Source organism: Lasiodiplodia theobromae (assembly GCF_012971845.1).
Source record: "Lasiodiplodia theobromae strain AM2As chromosome Unknown scaffold_7, whole genome shotgun sequence".
NCBI lineage: Eukaryota > Fungi > Ascomycota > Dothideomycetes > Botryosphaeriales > Botryosphaeriaceae > Lasiodiplodia > Lasiodiplodia theobromae.
The window spans coordinates 627500-647698 of NW_023336563.1; the positions used below are offsets into that span (position 1 = coordinate 627500).

Below are 20199 nucleotides of genomic sequence, written 5' to 3' on the forward strand. Positions count from 1 at the left end.
GCAAGAGCCGGGCGAGGGCTAGCGATTACTTGTAAATATATGGGATATGAGGAGTTTCGTGTAAAAAAGTACAGGGCTGAAGGAAGCAAATTGGTCGTTTAGCGATGAGTGGTGGAATTAGGGAAATTGCCGGGCGCTGATAGGGCGGTGGGGCGAGGGCGATGAAGAGCTGAGGCGGGTTTCAGGGTTCAGAGCTCCGTGGAAGCGAGCGCCGGCTTCTAGAAGCTAACGCTAGCGTGCAGAGCAGTAGAAATTAATTCAGAGATACCTTTGCTCGGACAACATTCTTTCCGCATTCCACGTGCATCATGAGTAATGGACCTCGGATGATGCAACTACTGATAAGAGAGCCTGGTATTAAGTTCATGGGTCCTTGGCTTTCCCCGCGTCAGTGACCTCTCTGAATCAGCCACCGGGAACAACGGAGGTTGCTACCATGTGCAGATCCCCACCGTCAGAGCTCCCTCTAACGTACTTAAACGCACTGATCGGCTGCCCCGCCATGTTTGTCCTCGTGTCCTCTATTCCCTTCTCCCTCCTTATACTGCTGGCTTTGCCCTAAGAAAGCTGCAGAAGCATCAGCAATGTTGGGCAAGATTCTTCCTGCAGTGGTAGGTTCCACGCGTCTTTCCACCCCGTCGGTGACCGAACTACAGCTCACACGGCGCCCCGTTCGTTGCGGTCATGCCACCGCGATTGCTCCTCGACGAATTGGGCCCCTTTGAGAAGAACAAGCGCTGACGTTGGACCGCACAACAGGCCCTCGGCGGCGGCGTCGCCCTCCTCTGGCCGGAGCTGTCGTGGCGCGTCGACACGCTCAAGCTCGTCACGGCGGACGTCGCGACCCTGCAGAGCGTCACGACCTTCAAGGAGCAGCAGATCAAGCACCAGGACATCCTCAAGAACTGCGAGGATGTCATCGTGCTCGAGGACCAGGGCGTTGCGATCCTGAGCTGCGACCCGCAGCGCGATGCGTGGAATACAGTCATGGTGAGATAACTCAACCCCCAATTGCCCTTCGGACGGAGAAGTCAGAATGAGAAAGAAAGGAGGCCAATGAATTTGCGAATTTTAAGCTTAATTGCAAGCAATTGGCTATGATATCGCACTGCCGAGGGGGACGAGACCGTATAAACGAGGAAATGAACCAAAAACGCTCACACACCAATCTCTCTCTCCACCAGGGCACCTTCATCGACCCCTCGCAACCGGGCGCCATCTTCCAATGGTTCTACAGCGACCCGACCGCCTTCCCGCAGCCGCTCGCGCTCGAAGGCTTCGGCGGGCGCGCGGGCGCCGACTTCCACCCGCTGGGCATCGAGTACCACTCGGACTCGTCCACCCTCTACATCGTCAATCACGCGTCCACCGGCCCGACGATCGAGGTCTTCGACTACGTCCCGTGGGGCGGATTCGGGCGGGCGTCGGCGCAGCACCGCGCGACCGTGGCGCACCCGTCGGCCGTGTGGACGCCGAACAGCATCCACGCCCTCAACGCGACCAGCTTCCTGCTGACCAACGACCACGGCTTCCGCGCGCGCGAGCGCTTCATCCTGAATAAGCTCGAGACGTACGCCGCGCTGCCGCTCGGCAACGTCGTGCAGATCACGCTCCCCACCGAGCTGCCCGCTGCTCAGGAAGACGAGGACGGCAACAGGATCCCCCTGGCCCTCGGCCCTGAAGACGTGAATGTCAAGACCGTCGCCAGCGGCATCCCCTTCGCCAACGGCGTCGCGCTGCTCAACAGCACGACCCTGGCCGTCGCCTCGACCAACGGCCACAGCCTGAAGCTCTTCGACCTCTCCACCAACGCCACCGAAGACGGCACCGTCTCCCTAACCCACAAAACCGACGTCCCCGCCCCGGCCCTCCTCGACAACCTCTCCGTCGACGCCCAGGGCCGCCTCCTCGCCGGCGGCCACCCCCGGCCCGGCGCGCTGACCGCCACCGTCGCCTTCCGCGCCTCGTGCCTGCAGCTGCGCGCCAAGGCGCAGGCCATCGCTCTGGCCGCCGAGCAGGCCGCCGAGCAAGAGGTTGAGAAGAAGCTCGGCGATGACGAGGAGCAAAAGCCGCTGATGGACGATATCGCGGACGCGACGGCCAAGAAGACGGTTGAGATCGTCATGGCCGAGGAAGAAAAGGCGCTGCTGGAGCGCTGCGCTGTCGACTACGACAAGACGCCGCCCAGCTGGGTCGGCGAGCTGGTCTTTGACGAGCAGACCGGCGTGCCTGGCTGGAAGGAGGTGTATGTCGGAACCGAGTTCGGCGCGAGCACCACCGCGGCGAGGGACACGAAGGAGGGCGTCGTGCTGGTTGTTGGATTGTACGAGAAGGGTGTGCTTGTTGGTAAGGAGTAGATAGAGGGAGGGGGAAATTCGTGATACCGTGATTTTCTATTAGATTGTATGATCGGGTCAGACGGCTTTGGACGGCGCTGTATCATGAACGGTCAGAGACAGAATCGAAGGTTTTGGAAACCGTGCAGCTGCTTGTAAATCAATGCGTGATGACCGCTGAACAGCACATTTCCCTGGACTAACCCAAGCTATCATAATACTATACTTCCAGCAACCCAGCATCGAGCCCAGCTTGAAAAAAAAAACAAAAATTTCATTGATCTGAATCATCATCGCTGTCCTCCGATCTGTATGTATCTAAGCCAACCGCCACCACCAGATGCTAGCCCTCGAAACTCCCCGGAAAGAGAGGGGAAGATGAAGAAGAAGCCGCCGCCATGAAAATCCCGGCCCTGTAAACACCCTTGAACCCGAATTCACGAGAGCAAGCAAATAAAGCCAAACCAATCAGTTAGCCAAGCCAAAAATGATCTCGTCCAGATCCCTAGTAGTGAACTGCACCCGCGGCCTGGCAGCGCCCAGCCTACGCCTGAGCCTCTCGCCGGAGTGCCAGTGCAGCACGCGCAGCAGTCTCCTGTCCGCCTGGCCGAGACGGAGACGACGCGTCCAGATTCCGTTGGTGGGTCCGCTCAATTCGAGCTTGAGCCCCGTGGGACCAGGCAGGAGGCGGTATCCGACGTTGCGTAGAGCGATCCTGAGGATCCTTTCAGAAGCGGTGCGACCCTGTGGGAAAGAAAGAACGACATCCAGATCAGTGTAGACGTCGTGAACCAAATAAACGGAAAGGAAAAACGGAAGTGCTTATGGATGCCAAAAAGAGGAAATGAAGGAGGGTATAGCATTTTTTGTCCGACTTTCGAGTTTATGTTCCTTTTCTCTGACTTCGCCCTGTGCAAGCTCGAGCCTCTCCTTCACATCACCGTGCAGTTTTCTTCACTGACAATTATCTGGTGCGGACCACCCTCGACATCATCGTCGTCGCCGTCCGGGTTCATGTAGAAGCGTTGGGCCAGCTCGGCCAGCATTCCGCGCTGTGGAGACGTAGATCAGTGTCTCTCCTTGTTGATGAAAGAAATGAGTTGACGAAAGACGGCTCTTAGGCGTGCCTCAAGCGCAGGCCGAGGGCGTCTGTGATACAGACAAAGAAAATGTAGGCGGTGTCTGGCAAACGACGGATACTCACGGTGATGTAGTTCTCTCGGCTTCCACCAGCGCGGTTGACATCATTCTCGGACGTGATGCGATATTCATCATGCATACGGCGGCGACTTGCGAGTCCGTTGCGTGTGGCGCGCTCATCTTCGTCTTCATCGCCTTCGGGGACGGTGGTGGTATCGACCTCATCGGCAGGTGGCTGGGAACGAGAAGGGCGAGCACGGCGTAGGCGACCGAAAGAGATGGACGAGAATTGCGAAGCGTCACCGGGGGTTACGCCAATGCCAAGGCGGGCGTTGCGGCGAGCGCGAGCGTCGGGACTGAAGATTTTGACGGTATGATCGATGCCAGATACAGCAATCATTGGCTCGTAGGGATGACCTAAACCAGTTAGAAGTATCAAAATAAAAGGGGAAAGAGGATTTGCATTACCTTGAACCACATTGACAACCTCTCCGTCGCCTTCGAGAATGTTGACGATCTGCATAGTCTTCTTGTCCCAGATGAAGAAGTGACCTGAGTCACTACCGCTGACGACGTACTCATCCTCCAAGCCAAAGAAGTTGACATCTTTGACGGTCTTCACATTACAGTGACCACGGTACTGGCGAGTGTGCGGTAAGCATGGCTTGTCGACCTCAACTTTCTCTTTCAACCTCGAACGCTCGAAAGCAGAACGGAAGAGAATGCTAGTAGGTTCGTCGTCGTCATCGTCATCATCTTCCTCGCTGTCATCTTCCGAGTCATCACCGTCATCGCCCGCATCATCATCGTCATCGTCCTCATCGTCATCGCGATGCTCAGTGATGATCTCGGTAAGCTCCTCCAGAGCCAACTGCTCACCGTCGCTCTCCATTGTCTCGCCACCATCCGCAGTTCCTTCGTTTCCAGAAGCTGAATCTCTGGTGCGGCGGACAAGACGCGCGCTTTCCACAACCCCCTCATCTTCATCAGGGTCGATCGTCTGCCAAGCCCTGCGAATTCTGGCTTCGTCTTGTCGGATGTTCATATCGCCCCTTCCCAGACCACCGAAAGCGCGGTCTACGAATGCAAAGTCGACATTCTGGCCGGCATTCATTAGAACACCCCTACCAACCTTGAATCCCCAGAACCTGAGAGCAGCCTTCCGGTCTTGCGCTCCGATAGCCTCAGGAGCAGAGCTACCGCCTTCAGCGCTTTGGGAAACTGGGACAACCGCGCTCGATAGATCTGCAAAGGGTATCTTGAGTGCCTGTGCGAACGCAATGACAGCTGCTTTCTCAGTGGGGAAGACGACACGGTTTTGGTCTGTCTCGAAAGGAGAGCTTTCAATGTTGAGGATTGGTGTTTCACTGGCCAGCTCCAGCAGATAAGGAATAAGAACCTCATCGATGGCATCGATGCCGGAGTCTCTAGGGACAGGGTAACGAGGGTGAGTGCGAGTCACATCCGAAGGCCTAGTGAACCCTTCTAGTACTGCTCCAACGCCACTATCCAACCAAAGTAGAATAGCCTTCAGGAAGTCGTATCCAAAGTGTTCGTGGCGGGGTATCTCATTGGCTTCACGAGGGGCCGGGACGATCTTCTCGAAGTTAGCCAGGGCGGTACTTGTGTTACCGCCAGCTGTGCGTAGCCTTCCACCAAGAACTCTGGACAACGTTCCTGCGGCCTGAACAAAGCGCCTGGCCGATCCGCGTCTCTCTCGCAGATTGTTCTGGAACCTCACGTCAACATCCAAAGGATTGACCGGATAGCGCCAGTCGCGAGAGATCTCGTCCATCTGCGGTAAGAAGGCAGCAGCATAGCCAAGGACTGTCGTCAAGGGAACGGCGTAGCCGGTAGGGTCGGAGTCTGAAGTAGAACCGCGATTTCCCAGCGTGAAGAGGTTCTTGCGCATGGCAACTACATTCTTGGCGATGCGGAAGCTTTGCTTCTGAGCCTCGGGAAGGACAGCCTCACGAGCTTCTGAGATGGGGCTGCGTGCATGAGGAGGATCGATGGGAATCTCTTCGCGCTGTCCGTTCTCATAGTGGACCATGAGCGACATTTCCTCGTCCTCTTCAGCCGAACCATCGCCAGTTCGCGGTCTCGATCCAGCTCGTTCTGTACTCTCCTGAGAAACGCCCGTCCTAGCCCTCTTCCTCTTGCGGTCCTTTGACTCCTTCGCCCTGCTGCTAGCCCTAGTAGACTTCGGCGTGGTCTCATCTTCTTGCTCAGCAACGTCGGGGCTGTGAATAAGATCAAAGCTGTAAATTAACTCTCCCGACCAACTCACGATCATTTCATTCGGATTATGGTCACTGATCTTGCAGGCCGTGATGTGGCCGCTGTCTGTACGCTTCATACGCTTCTGACCGTTCGGTGCAAACTTCCGAACGCATTGAGTAGCCTGCCTCATCATCTCATTGTCGTGCTCGGAGAGCTTTCCCGGAGAGAGAGGGGCGCCCCTCTCACGAAGCTTGTCACGGCCAGTCATACGCCGATCGTGCAAAAAGCAGTGTAGGTGAGCACCTCCTAGCGCAATGTAATGCGGCTGACTGGGCGAGCATGAGATCGTATTCAGATCGAGGTGGTAGCGCTTGTAGGAGATAAGAGGTGGTGGAACGTTATCGTCGTTGGAGGTGCGCCTGGCCAATGAGCTAGATCCCGGATAGTTGGACGCAGGTTGGCGGATATCCCACTGCCGCACTTCGCCATCTTCGGAGCATGTCAAGAAGAGCCAGGGCGAGGATTCAGTGACAATTCTCTTGACCCTATCGCTGTGCGAACGGAAGACCTTGCAATTCGCAGAGTTATCGCTGAGGTAGCGTACACCATCATATACCGTGTTCAATCCCCTAGCACGACCAGAAGTGTTCGACGGCGCAGAAGGAACGGTGGAGCTTCCAGCATATTCGATATCGAAGATGCGCACTTCGGCGTCTCCGGCAGCGGTCACGATTGTACGGTCATTGGTGAAGGGCATGAACTTGACGGAGAAAATGTTGGCGCGGTGTCCGGTGGATATGGTCGTGGTGAAGTCGAATTGCTTATCGGGAGACTGGGGCATGTAGGAATGGATGTTGACGTGCTGGTCATCCGAGCCCGAGGCCAGCAGCTGGCCGGATTTGGACCAACTATGAGGAATCAAACGTCAGCAAGGCGGGGTCGACTGGCTTGGGGGAGGTGTTCTCACCAAAGGGCGTTGACGCAGCCCGAATGGCCCGAGAGCTCGTTGACAATGTCTAGATCGCGGATCCATTGCTTGTCGCCGTAGATGTCGTGCACGCGTTCGTACTTGGTGTCGCGTAGACCCAGCTCGCGATTGAGCAGCTTGCTGTAGAGAGGGTACTTCATGCTGGAGCGGCGCACAGCGGCGCGGAATGCAAATCGAAGGCAAGAACAAGGGCGGCTTGGTGATCGGCGCGGAGTGACGAGCCAGTGGCGGAAGCGTCGCTCGGTCGAACGGTCTGGAGCTCGTTGGAGTGGCGCGGAAGCTCAATCCGGAAGGAAATTGGTGTCGCGGTGCTGGAGACGCATCGCTAGGCGCACCGGCGAGCTGGATCTTTTGCAGACGGCGGACGGTGGAGCTGACGGAGCGAGCAAGCACAAGAGGGTCGCAGGCGCAGGCGAGGAAGAGGGTGCGAGCAACTGACGCAACGCCTCCAGGCCGCCGATTCTTATCGATAAGAGCCATGCGGGCCCGCCCTTCGATTCTGCACCCGACGCACCCGACGAGCCCTCACTCCTGCACTCAAATCCGCCTCTCACCGCTGGTCTGCGCCAGGTGAGCATCTATCATCACTCAACTTGACACTCCGCAAATCATGACTCGGCATATTTTCTTCCGTCATTTTCATCATCCTTCCCGTCCATCCGTCCGTCCCATGCGCGTCAACACGTGAAAATAAAGCTAGCAGGCACTGCCCTGATAGGTATCAGTCAATGCGAGTCATGGTGCGTTCCCTCCGCTGCGCTCCGCCGCTACGGGAGTGCACCTCCAGCTAAGACATGGTAGTAACGCTCGTCAACCGCCCTGTCGCACAAAGAAAAACTACATCGTGTGTCGAAAGAACCTTTCATATCTGCATTCCAGAGATTGCACCCTTTCTGCAATATCACTACCCAGCCAGTGTCATCTGATCGCACTCTAATGAAATCTCTTTGACGCAGACTCAATAGCCATGAACCTTCAACCATTGCCGACTCCTTGTTATCATTGCACGCACAGTAACTTTCTTCTTTTTTGCCTCTACCGTTTTCATTTTGAAGCAGCGAAGCCTTGTTCTTCTTCAAGATTGGTTATGCTGAACTCTGGATACCTTTCCGAGACAAAGGCAACGTAACTTTAGCCATAGAAGCTGGTAGCAGCGAAGTCGGGAGCAGCGAAGTCGGGAGCAGAGAAGCCGGTGGCAGAGAAGTCGTCATCAAAGATGTCGGTACCAAAGACGTTGGGCTCGTGGTCAAAGCGACGTAGTTTGTACCAGTTCTCGCGCGCGTCTTTGTGGTAGGTTGCGCTCATATACGAGTAGAACCAGGTAGGTTGGCCATGCTTAACTCCACGGCCGCGGCAGCCCCTGTCCCAATCCTTGATTTTATCATGGTTCCAGTAGTACCAATCTGCATCGTGAGGTGCACCGGGTTCAGTCAAGGCCATGCAGACGAGACAAAGACCATCGAAGTATCCCGACACCTCGCGTATGGTATTCTTGACTACTTCTTCGCAGCGGATCTCGCAGCTGGAGCAAGGCTTGTGTTCGGACTTGTATTTGAAAGCCTCCAGCCGGCCAAGAAGACCTGTAATACTCGTGTGTGAGAAGGTGCGCTCGAGCGGCCACACGCTGACGTCAAGTAAAGCTTTCTGGTACAGAAAAAGCGTAATCTCCTTGCAGTCACAAGTGGCGTACTTGAGCGGGCGCTCGATTGGAGTCCACAGTATGTCGTGCATCACGGCCTTAAGACGGCCTCTCGCGGCGTTGAGCTGTTCTGTACTATTATTAGAACAGGTCGAATTTTAATACCAAAAACAAATTAACTTACGGATGATACGCTTGGGAAGGTGCAGGTCCCGGTGCTTGGTTGGATTGAATTCGGTAATGTGCGATGCAGAGTTGTAGACAAGCCATTTCGTCGCTGCCGCAAATCCCGGCGCATGGTCGAAAGCCCAGCACGGATACAGAATGACCTGCGCCAGCTTGGCGCCCCGGCCGCCCATGCCGCCCATGCCGCCCATTGATTTGCCCAAGTCCTTTCCCTTATTCCTCTCCCAGCATTCTTTGAACCAATCACTGAACCATTTGATCAGGCCCTCCCTCTTCAGCTTCCACATGTTTCCAGCTCGGACAAGACTCCAAACCACCGCAACATCCGCTTTGTAGCACTCCTCCGTCATGGGCACACCATGAAAAGCGCGAAACCAGATCTCCATGGCTAAGCTCATGATCCAGTCATTCTCCTTCAGCTCCACGATGGTAGTCCTTGATTCCATCCAGCCGCCTTGGAGCATCGCGTCGAAAGGTTCAGAGCTGGCACGCATGATTGTCCTTGAAACAGCGTAGTCGGTAACGCTCTTGATAGGAGGAAGCCGTCCTGGCGGTGCGTAAACATCCTGGTACTCGTAAATGCGGACGGTGAGGTCGGGTTCAGCGGCAATCTTGACTGAATAGTGAGGGTAGTTGGCGACCGAGACGGTGAGCTGCGTCTCGGAGGGTGAGTATGATGCAGTGCCAGGCATGCTGCACGTATTACACCGACAGAGTTTGGGCGAGGCAAGCACAAAGCGATGCGTTCGTGAGGTGGTGTTGCGGCTGTCGTTGGAGAAAGAAGAAGAAGAAGAGGAATGGCCGATCGGGAGTTAGAAGGCAGCAAGGTAGCTCGCAACCCGATTTAGGAAGGCAGCTGCCGGGTTCCCAGCGGCCACAAATTTTAATTGGAAACTGCGGAAAGACCAGCGAAGTGAGGTCGTGAGCAAGAGGGAAGCCCGCCATACGATGCATCCTCGCGACAGGCCCTGTTGACATGTGAACGCGACGTGCTTCTTCACTTTCATGGCCTCTGTGAGCTACTAGGATCGAGGTCTCTCTGATCACGGAGTCATGTCACTTGCGTCTCAACACAGATGGAGAATGCCTTGTTCCCAGCCCATGGTCGAGTTCCACCAGCGAGGTGAGGTTGCCAAAACTTCAGACCGACTGACTAAAAAGGATATCTGTTGCAGAAATGCCTTTCAGATATTGCGCCCGTAATCATCATATTGCTGTACACGTCCAGATTTTAGCATGAAATATCGATAGCAGGTAGTGAGTAGTTACCAATTCATGTGGCACGCCATTCACGATGTCACCCTGCCCCGACCTCACCACACATCCTCTCCAGGAAGATATCACCTCACCCGCTATCGCGATGCGCGAACAGCAACCGCACAGTAATAATATTGTCGGAAGCTAGAAAGATAAGGAGTGCCGCGATGGGATCCAAGCAGCGTTAGTAGCGCCGGTCTCGCGGTAGTGGTGCGCATTGGGGAGAAGTTGATATCCCAAAGAAGCAACAGGGAAAAAAAATGGCCATTGGGTGCGCACCTTGAATCGAACCAAGGACCAATGGACTTGAATGTAGGAGCTAACCACTCGCACCCGGATATAGCCCTGTTACGTGACCTCCACAAGGGTTACCACTCGGTTCCAGCTCCTACAGCGCCTTTCGGTTGGCGACATGGTGACCTATCACTAGACCACGATGCCGTGCTACATCAAAGGCGGCTCACGGCAAACCGGCCTGTTCCCCGGCGTTACAAGGAATGGTGGCCTTTTCCTTTTATACACCCCAGAAAAATGCTCTTGCCCCAACGGGCGACCGTGCGACTCAGTGCCGGGTTTGACGCGCCCGCACCTGCCTACACGCACTGCCCCCCACAAAGCTGATGTCTCTTCATCGGACATATCGCCACGTAGCTCACTCACCGTTCTTCTGCCCAGTGTCGTGCAAAAAGTGCCAATGCTAAAGCCATGAAAGGAACAGAATAAGAGCCTTCACACGTAAAGAATGCTTACCAGACGCTTCTGGGGAATAAAATAGGCCGCTGATAGCTGCGAAGTCATCGCTACATACCCCAAAACTTGACTCACCGTAATGGGTGAAGAGAATCTAATGTAAGTTTCGTCAGAAGTCACTCACAAGTACTCGGGCAAGCTTCTCGAGCTGTATGCTGAATATATTCCTTGTGTTCAAGGCTTTTTTACACCGGATGTGCGGTGGGGAGTTGAGTGGCGTGGAAAGAATTATGAAATAAACAGGACTTTTCTCACATGGAGGAATCCCAACGAAGAAAGTAGAAATTGCAAGTGTAGCGACAGGGACTTTTAATTGACTGTGAAGCCCTAGCTTTTAACAAACCGCTCGGATATGCGGACGGAGATACCCATGCATTCCGCTGAGCTGCGATAGATCCAGGAGTGATGGTGTGTAAGCCCCCTGGACTGCAGTGGATCAGTAAAGATTGCAACAGAGTGAGATGGAGAAGATCAGTATGCCCTTTGTCGTCCCGTGTAAATACTGAACTTTCCCTACATAGGTAGCTGAATCAGACACGCAGAAATAAGTCTAAATGTTAGGACTTCCTAAAAGCATCCCCATGGATTTTCGAAGTAGGGCGTAGAATGCTGGCTGGGTTCAACTGGGGAACTAGAAAATTCTTCTGCAGCCGATTGTGGTACCAGAAGCTCACTGTAGTACAAACAGGCTGCGGTACGGAAAGTCGAGCGTAGTACAAAGCTATTCCTCAATGGAATTGTTAAATACATAATAAGGGTGGAAAACAGGCGACATGTCCGTGCCACTCGTGGTCCGGAACTCAATTGAAAGTAAACATGCCGACAAAGTAGAAGCCAATGGGTTGGTAAGAATGCCCGCGATGAGCGAAGGGATGGACGGCAAAGAGGCAAGTGGGCCGACTCGAACCAGAAAGGGAAGAAGGTGCGGGAGCACCCGCCCGCACAACTGCCCGGGAATCTCTGCCAAGCTCGCTAAGACACGTGGGGCTGCTTTTCCTTGCACACGACGACAACGCTGCCCGCTGCCTCTCCACTCTGCATCCAACCCATCCGTCCGTGTCTCGCCACTTCCCACGGCATCTTAACCGACGAGGGAACGCTGCCCATTGATTCTCCAATGAACGACGTGCGTAGTGGACAATGATTGTACATCATTTCTCCATCGCCTTCTTGCCTTTTTGCCTGCATTCCGCATCGTGGGAAATCCATCCCAAAATGACTATGGCTCGTCCCAAACCGCCGTGAAGGAGCCTGACCCCCCGACATCGCCTTCTCGTTTGTAAACACAGCTCATCTGGCCATGCCATGCCAATGTACACTGCATTGTTTTGAAGATCGCATTTCTCGCTAACCGTGAAGTCACAAAGCCGTTGTGTTAAGATGTAAAATCCTGCCAATTCCCCTGGACGACGAGCCTTGTCCGGCTCCACTCGTACCGGAACTCTTGGGTTGCTCCTCCAGCGCACACCCGTCCTTTCGTTTTTGTCAATCCTTCGGCTTTCCGCTTTCGTTGGAATATCCTGTCGTTTCTGATCCAACATCTGTAGGTAACTTTTGATTGGACTGGTGCTAATAGCAGGTGGCGATGATCTTACGGGGCCTCGCTGGAGGCTTGTTGGTGCCACTCGTGGCCGCCGCCGCCCTCCGGCCCCGCCAAGATGAAGACATTCGCCCTTACCGAATTCTTCAGATCGACGTTCAAGCCAGAGTATTGCTGCAACCCATCGTTGTCGACACGTTCGTGCGGCGAGCAACCGAACTAGCTGTCTTTCCCGGTCTTACCATCCCTATCACTAACGCCCCAACGCTTGTCGATACCACCGTTACCGGTACTACCATAACCCACGTCACATCGTATCGGACAATAGTTACGAAAAGACCGGAGGGTACGCAGTCTCCGCCCCCTACCGGTTCTTCGACGCTTCCAAACGCGACCTTCATTCTCCCAAGCGCAACTTTTCCGCCTTCTATTTCGATTCTACCCACACGTCTCCCATTTCCTAGCTCCTCAATCTTTTCCGCGAGCGACGACTCATCCGATTTTACGTTCAGCTTCTCTGAGGATGAACTCACCGTATCTCAACTGCCTTGGTCCGTACCGTCATCTTCTACGTCGTCATCTACGACTGTTTCTGAGGTTTCATCTAGCGGCGTGAAACCATCTGAAATTTTAACTACCGTGGAGCGGTCTTCAACTTCTAGCGTGAGACCACCCCCGACCTCGACGTCTTCATCAACAAGATCTTCTACGACTTCGACGTCGTCATCCTCAAGTTCTAGATCATCTTCTTCAACGTCGTCCTCTACAACTTCGAGGTCGTCATCTACGACATCCTCCAAGGTTTCGTCCAGCGTGCGATCATCCTCAAGTTCTACGTCATCATCAACCTCGACTTCCACGACATCGTCTACAAGGTCTTCAACCTCCTCGACTGCTACGTCATCGTCGACTGTTGCCCAGATTCCACCTGTGGAGAGTCATTTGGCTCCGCCGAATGAGAGCACGCGTTCATCGACCAGTACTCGTGTGTCAACATCGACCTCCAGACAGCTTCCACCGGCAGTCACTGCCCTATTCCCGTCACGTAGTAGTGAGACTTCATCCACGAGGACTGATGTTTCAACTTCATCGTCCAGCGAGCTCTCCTCGGCGGAGACGAACGTCTTCCCGTCGGGTATGACTGAGCTCCCACCGGCTATATCTGCTTTATTTCCGTCGCAAACCACTTCAAACAACGAGCTTCCACCGGCAGTGACGAATTTATTCCCGTCGACCAACGAAGAACTGCCGACCTCTAATGAATCTGCAACGGACAGCATCAGTGAAACCTCGCTGGAAGGTGTACCGACAGAATCGTCAAGCGATTTGTCGTTGCAAGAAAGCGTATCGACTGCATCCAGCAATTCGCTCGAAAATTTCAGCATCATTATTGGCGAAACGAGTGCTTCAATCTCAACCGAAATTTCACTCCCTACGATCAGTACCGAGGGGTTTGAGATAACTATTCTCCCGCCAACCAGTACCGAGGGATTTGAGATAACCATTGAACCGTCGACCAGTACTGAGGGGTTTGAGATAACCATTGACCCATCGCTTAGTACCGAGGGTTTCGAGATTACCATTGACCCATCAGCCAGCACCGAAGGATTCGAGATAACCATTGACCAGTCAGCCAGTACCGAAGGATTTGAGTTAACCATCAACCCGTCGGCGAGTACCGAGGGATTTGAGTTAACCATTAACCCGACGGCTAGTACCGAGGGATTTGAGTTAACAATTAATCCGTCGGATCTCTCTAGTGCCCTGTCCTTGCCAACGACACTCCCATCCAACATTGGACCCAGCACGGCCAGCTTGACCAGTTCCCAAGACCTGTTTTCAGTCATTATTTCGAGCCTAAGCGAATTGGTCAACAGCTTGCCAATCCCTACAGCTCTTGTTTCCAGTGTCGGGAGCTCAATCGGCAGTTCTTTGATCGACACAACCAGTCTCAGTAGACTGTTGAGCTCCGTTGGCTCCTTACCGACTTTAGAGCCGAGTGCTACCCTCTCTGTGAGCCCGAGTGGTCTTCTCCCGACGACAAGCAGGATTTCAGTCCAGCAGCCAACGCTCAGCTCGAATGTGTTATCCAGTCTTTCGAGCGTGCTTTCGAGCCCTGGAATATCCGTTTCTCCAAGCAGCTATACATCTATCATAGCTCGTCCAAGCAGCTCCACGAGCCCCTCCCTGGCCGTTGGAGTTTCTGCTTCTTTGGGCGTGTCCGCTTCCTTGGGAATCGGACTCAGCACCCTCAGCTCTTCAAGCCTCCCTGTTGTCAGCCTTTCCAGCACTTCGCGGGTTTCCCTCGGTTCCAGCAGCCTCCTCGGATCAACACTATCTCCTGTGTCCTCATCCTCTACCCTCGTAATTCTTGGGTCCAGCTTACTGAATTTGCCAACCAATCTTGCCCCTGGAGTTTCTTCCTTGAGTTCACAGGGATCCTCCGTAGGACTGCCATCCGCTAGCTCTGGGTTACCATCTGTTGGCTCTTCAGGGTTGCCGGCTGTCAGCTCGCAAGCCAGTATTAACTCCATCTTGAGTAGCCTTTCAAGAGCTCTCTCGTTGAGCAGCTCTGGACCCGTGCTTTCTGGGCCGTCAAGCATTATCTCTGGATCGGTTACGCTTAGCAGAAGTTCTCTCAGTAGCGCCCTACCCAGTGCTGTGCAGTCCTCGATCAGCAGCTATATTTCAAGTATCAGCGCCGTATCGAACAGTCTCACTATCAGCAGTGTGCCGCTCGGTTCTTCAGGGCCTTCTCTCAGCAGTCCTGGGATCTTTAGCACCGCCAGTGGTGCGTCATTCAGCCTCCCAATGGTTACACAGCTCAATCCTGGTTTGAGCAGCACTCCATCGAGCATCGCTTCTGCGTTCTCCTCGCCGAGTAGCAACACTCCTGGTAGCAGTGTCTCGTCGAACGTTGTATCGAGGTCATTACTGTCGAACAGCCTTTCTGTCAGCGGCCTGCCGGTTAGTTCGCCCACTCTTTCGGCAAGCAGCTTCGTTTCAATCAGCAGCGGCTTCTCAAGCGTACTTTCCGGACCATCTTCGCTGCCCAGCTTCTCTCAGAGTGGCGCGCAATCCATCCCATCAGGCTTCTCAACCATTATCTCCGGATCGAGTGCTAGTCCCCTGTCGTCCGTCATTAGCAGCGTAATTTCGGGCGGTACCGCGCTTCTAAGCAGTGTCCAGCAATCATTATCGCCGAGCGGGTTCAGCTCGATAAGCATTAGTGCTGGATCTGTCGGATCTGGTTCTGGAATTCCTTCAAGTATCCTGTCTTCCGCGGCACCAAGTGTTGCATCTCTCAGCTCTCTGCCAGGGCTTTCATCACAAGGAATCATATCCAGCCTCTCTTCCGTATTATTCGGCACAAGCCCAAGTTCGATTCAGTCACTCGCATCTCCAAGCATCGGTACTGTCTCGGCAGGCTCTACGCTCTTGCTGTCATCCGCCTCGACTTCACCAGGCTTCTCGCAGCCAGTCACGACACTCAGTCCCTCAGGACCCAATGCCCCCAGCTCCAACCCACAGTTGGGTGCGTCTGTGTCTCTGTCCGCCGGTATATCCATTGGAATTTCCATTCCTGGGTTGAGTTCGCCGAACCCTTCAAGTCTGTTGCCAGGGTCTAGTTCTCAGGTGGTGATTATTCCAAGCATGATTCCGAGCGCCTTGGTGCCTGAACAATCCTCGAGCAGCGGATCGCCATCATCAGGGAGCCTGACTCTGCCATCGCTCTCGGCACCGTCGCTTTCGGTGCCTTCACTTTCTTTGCCGTCACTTTCAGTGCCTTCGTTGTCGGCACCATCGCTTTCTGTGCCATCGCCTTCTTTGCCGTCACTTTCCTTGCCTTCGGTCTCGCTGTCAGTTACGGTGCCGTCAATCTCCGCACCTACCGTTTCGTTACCGCCTATTTCTTTGTCCCAGTCTGCTTCCTTCGGCACACTCCTGTCGCTGTCGCAGCTATCGGTCTCGGTGCCGTCAATACCGCTTCCATCCGTTTCACAGCCATCTGTATCGTTGCCGTCTGTTTCGGGACCATCTTTGCTGCCGTCGGGCTCACTTCTATCTATTTCTTTGTCGTCGATCCCACTGCCATCCGTCTCGCTGCCAACAATTTCAGGAATATCACTTCCGCAGCCGTCGCTCTCATTGGCAGTTTCTCTTTCGCTTCCCTCAGCTTCGCTTTCCTTAGCTTCGCTTTCGGCTTCGCTGCCACCACTTTCACTGCCATCGGCTTCACTACCATCACTCTCACTGCCATCGCCTTCGCTACCATCGGCTTCACTTCCCTTGGCTTCACTTTCGATTTCACTTTCATCACTATTATCAAGTTTGCTACCCTCAGTTTCCCTGCCATCTGGGCCTCTGCTATCTAGTCCGTCAATCTCCTTGCCATCGATTCCCGGATCACTTTCCCTTTCGATCAACATACCGTCACTCACACTTCCGACGCCTACCCTGCCTGGGGTTACTGGACCCTCGCTCAGCGTGCCATCTCTTACTCTACCAACTATCACCCAGCCTCCGATTTCTATCCCGCTCGAATCGCTGGGCCCGCAGCTATCTTCAGCACTTTCGCAGATTGGAGGTCTGACGAGTATCCTGCCGCCGCCGTTAATTTCCACACTCGTTTCGAACATAATTGCACTTCCTTCGGTATCGCTTTCGCTTCCACTGGACACCCTCATATCGCAGGTTCTCGGAGTAACGTCAGCATTGCCAACTAATATCCCAGTGGATAGCCTTCTATCACAAGTTTTGGGAATAACCTCAGCGTTGCCAACCAATCTTCCAATTGAAAGCCTTTTATCGCAGGTCTTGGGGATAACTTCAGCGTTACCGACCAGTATTCCAGTGGATAGCCTCCTATCCCAAGTTCTAGGAATAACTTCAGCTTTGCCAACTAGCCTTCCAGTGGATAGTCTCCTGTCCCAGATTTTAGGTATAACCTCAGCGTTGCCGACTAATCTTCCAGTGGACAGCCTCTTGTCTCAAGTCTTGGGTATTACTACGGCGTTGCCGACCAGTCTTCCTGTGGAAAGCCTGTTGTCTCAGATTTTGGGGATAACCTCAGCGTTGCCAACAAACCTTCCAGTAAATAGTCTCTTGTCTCAGGTACTGGGTATAACTACGGCATTGCCGACCAACGTTCCAGTTGACTCTCTGGTCTCTCAACTTCTTGGTATCACCAGCGCATTGCCAGGTCTTCCAACGGATGTCCCGATCCAGTCTTTGGTTTCCCAGATTCTTGGGATTACGACTGCTTTACCTTCCGTCCCAGTCGAGTCTTTGGTATCTCAACTTCTGGGGGTTACTTCGGCATTGCCAACGAACGTCCCAGTGGATAGCCTGTTGTCTCAGGTCTTGGGGATTACCTCGGCGTTGCCTACGAATCTCCCGGTTCAGTCGCTCGTCTCACAGATCCTAGGGATTACCACAGCATTACCTACGAATGTTCCCGTCGATTCTCTAGTATCTCAGCTGTTGGGAATTACAAGCGCATTGCCCACCAATCTCCCAGTCGACACCCTACTATCTCAAATTCTTGGGGTTACAAGTGCTTTGCAGTCTTTGCCCACAAATCTCCCAGTCAACTCTCTGGTATCTCAACTTCTGGGAATTACGACGGCATTGCCCACAAACGTCCCGGTTGACTCGGTTATCTCGCAACTGCTTGGAATCACTTCGGCGCTGCCTACGAACGTCCCGGTCGACTCTCTCGTATCGCAAATTCTTGGAATCACTACCGCATTGCCCACGAATCTTCCAATTAACTCCCTCGTCTCACAGCTTCTGGGAGTCACTTCGGCGTTGCCTACCAATCTTCCGGTCGATTCGCTTGTCTCGCAGCTTTTGGGAATCACTAGCGCGTTGCCGCCTTTGCCCACCGATCTCCCCGTCAATTCGCTCGTCTCACAGCTTTTGGGAATTACTAGCGCGTTGCAATCTTTGCCCACAAATCTTCCCGTCAATTCGCTTGTTTCGGAAATTCTTGGGATTACTTCCGCGTTACCCACGAATATCCCTGTTGAATCTCTGGTATCCCAACTTCTGGGAATTACCTCGGCGCTGCAATCTCTGCCTACGAACCTCCCTGTCGACTCACTCGTGTCCCAACTGCTAACGGGGTTGCCGTCTTTGCCAACCAATCTCCCGGTTGATACTCTCCTTTCGCAGATCCTGGGTATTACCACGGCATTGCCACCGCTCGCAACCAGCATTCCCGTAGAATCTCTGGTCTCTCAGATTCTTGGAATTACTTCAGTATTGCCACTTCCGACGAATATTCCAGTAGATTCGTTAATTTCCCAGGTGCTTGGAATTACTACAGCATTGCCACCACTCGCAACGAGTATTCCAGTAGAATCTCTGGTCTCTCAGATCCTTGGAATCACATCAGTGTTGCCTGGCCTTTCTCTGTCACTGCCGCTTCCAACCAATGTTCCCCTGGATTCACTCCTATCTGGTGTCTTGCCGAGCCTCAGCCTTCCGATTACTCTTCCCAATGGCCTACCGACAAATCTACCAGTAGACTCGTTGGTTTCCCAACTCCTCGGAATCACCTCCGCCTTGCCGTCGCTGTCTCTACCGTTGCCAACCCCTTCCATCTCTTTGGCGCTGCCAAGTCTCACTCTCCCTCTGACACTGCCGAGCGGTCTGCCAACGAACATTCCTTTGGACTCGGTAATCTCAGACTTGCTCGGCGTTCAGACTCTACTGCCAAGTCTTACAATCCCCCTCTCTCTTCCGAATGGGTTGCCTACAGGTATTCCGCTCAGCGAGATAATCTCGGATGTTCTGGGGCTTACCACGGTTTTGCCTGGTCTATCCCTTCCCTTACCAAGCATTTCAATTCCACTCACCCTACCGAATGGCTTACCGACAAACGTCCCTCTGAACTCTCTCGTGTCGGACATATTGGGAATCACGAGTTTGTTACCACCTCTCTCTCTTCCAACTGGCTTACCAACCGGTGTACCTGTTGACTCTTTGGTGTCAAACTTGCTCGGAATCACATCGCTTTTGCCTGGTCTCTCGCTGTCGCTTCCTCTATCGCTATCACTTCCTCTCACGCTACCAACCCAGCTGCCTTTGCCGAGCAATATCGTCCCGGTTGATTCTGTGGTTTCACAGCTTCTTGGAATCACCACTGCTCTTCCAAGCCTGCCACTGCCAACCAATCTCCTCGCCGAATCGCTCGTTTCGGAGCTTCTGGGAATTGCCACTGCTCTTCCAAGTCTCCCGTTGTCATTGCCGACAAATGTTCCACTTGACACGCTCATCTCAGAAATCTTGGGAATCACGACTGCTCTCCCGAGTCTGCCTTTGACGCTGCCAACAAATCTACCGGTTCAGTCACTCGTATCTGAACTTCTGGGGATCACGAGTGCTTTACAAAGTCTGCCACTGACGTTGCCGACAAATATCCCTGCCGACACACTAGTATCTGAGATATTAGGGATCCTGACTGGTCTTCCAAGTCTGTCGCTGGCATTACCGACGAATCTGCCCCTCAACTCGTTGATCTCGGAAATTTTAGACATCAGAACTGCTCTCCCGACGAATCTTCCTCTTAACACGATTCTCTCGGAGATTTTGGGGATCACGTCAGCTCTACCCAGCCTGCCCCTTCCCACGAATCTGCCACTGAACCCACTTATCTCGGAACTTCTTGGACTCACTACCGCACTTCCGGGTCTCTCGTTGCCGCTTCCATTGCCTACAGACCCTGGCCAGCTGGTGTCCGAGCTATTGAACCTTGAAAGCGCTCTTCCTACGAATCTGCCACTCAACTCACTTGTTTCGGAGATTCTTGGAATCACCAGTGTGCTTCCCGGTCTCTCGTTGTCACTCTCATTGCCAAGTTTGGCTCTACCTAGTATCTCTCTTCCTCTCCCCAGTGTTTCTCTTCCTCTCCCCAGTGTTTCTCTTCCTCTACCCAGCGTCTCCCTTCCTCTACCCAGCGTCTCTCTTCCCATCTCACTCCCGACTAACTTGCCCTTGGATTCGGCCTTGTCCGAGCTTTTGGGTATTACGAGTGCTCTTCCCGGACTTTCCCTTCCGTTGCCCCTGCCTACGAATTTGTCGCCTAATGAGCTCGTGTCGGAGCTTCTGGGACTTACGTCTGCACTCCCTAGTG

General features: G+C 53.8%; 5 protein-coding genes across 5 annotated transcripts; 3 read left to right on the plus strand and 2 right to left on the minus strand.

The window, feature by feature from the left end:
- Positions 1-584: 584 nt before the first annotated feature.
- On the plus strand, positions 585-2357 carry LTHEOB_2859 (Glycoside hydrolase family 16; the record flags this gene model as incomplete). Its single annotated transcript, XM_035511717.1, has 3 exons — positions 585-611; positions 760-990; positions 1185-2357. The coding sequence occupies 3 exons, from the start codon at positions 585-587 to the stop codon at positions 2355-2357; spliced, it is 1431 nt and encodes a 476-aa protein (XP_035363585.1).
- A 447-nt stretch (positions 2358-2804) lies between these two features.
- LTHEOB_2860 (Wd and tetratricopeptide repeat protein) lies at positions 2805-6827 on the minus strand (the record flags this gene model as incomplete). Its single annotated transcript, XM_035511719.1, has 5 exons — positions 2805-3080; positions 3299-3388; positions 3541-3893; positions 3945-6607; positions 6667-6827. 5 exons carry the CDS (start codon positions 6825-6827, stop codon positions 2805-2807), a joined length of 3543 nt encoding a protein of 1180 aa, XP_035363586.1.
- A 991-nt stretch (positions 6828-7818) lies between these two features.
- On the minus strand, positions 7819-9204 carry LTHEOB_2861 (uncharacterized protein; the record flags this gene model as incomplete). Its single annotated transcript, XM_035511720.1, has 2 exons — positions 7819-8456; positions 8511-9204. The coding sequence occupies 2 exons, from the start codon at positions 9202-9204 to the stop codon at positions 7819-7821; spliced, it is 1332 nt and encodes a 443-aa protein (XP_035363587.1).
- Positions 9205-12177: 2973 nt separating this feature from the next.
- Positions 12178-13018, plus strand: LTHEOB_2862 (uncharacterized protein; the record flags this gene model as incomplete). The annotated part of the gene is made up of 3 exons (XM_035511721.1): positions 12178-12227; positions 12524-12722; positions 12800-13018. 3 exons carry the CDS (start codon positions 12178-12180, stop codon positions 13016-13018), a joined length of 468 nt encoding a protein of 155 aa, XP_035363588.1.
- Positions 13019-15567: 2549 nt separating this feature from the next.
- On the plus strand, positions 15568-16435 carry LTHEOB_2863 (Glycosyltransferase family 5; the record flags this gene model as incomplete). The annotated part of the gene is made up of 2 exons (XM_035511722.1): positions 15568-15594; positions 15755-16435. The coding sequence occupies 2 exons, from the start codon at positions 15568-15570 to the stop codon at positions 16433-16435; spliced, it is 708 nt and encodes a 235-aa protein (XP_035363589.1).
- Positions 16436-20199: the final 3764 nt, after the last annotated feature.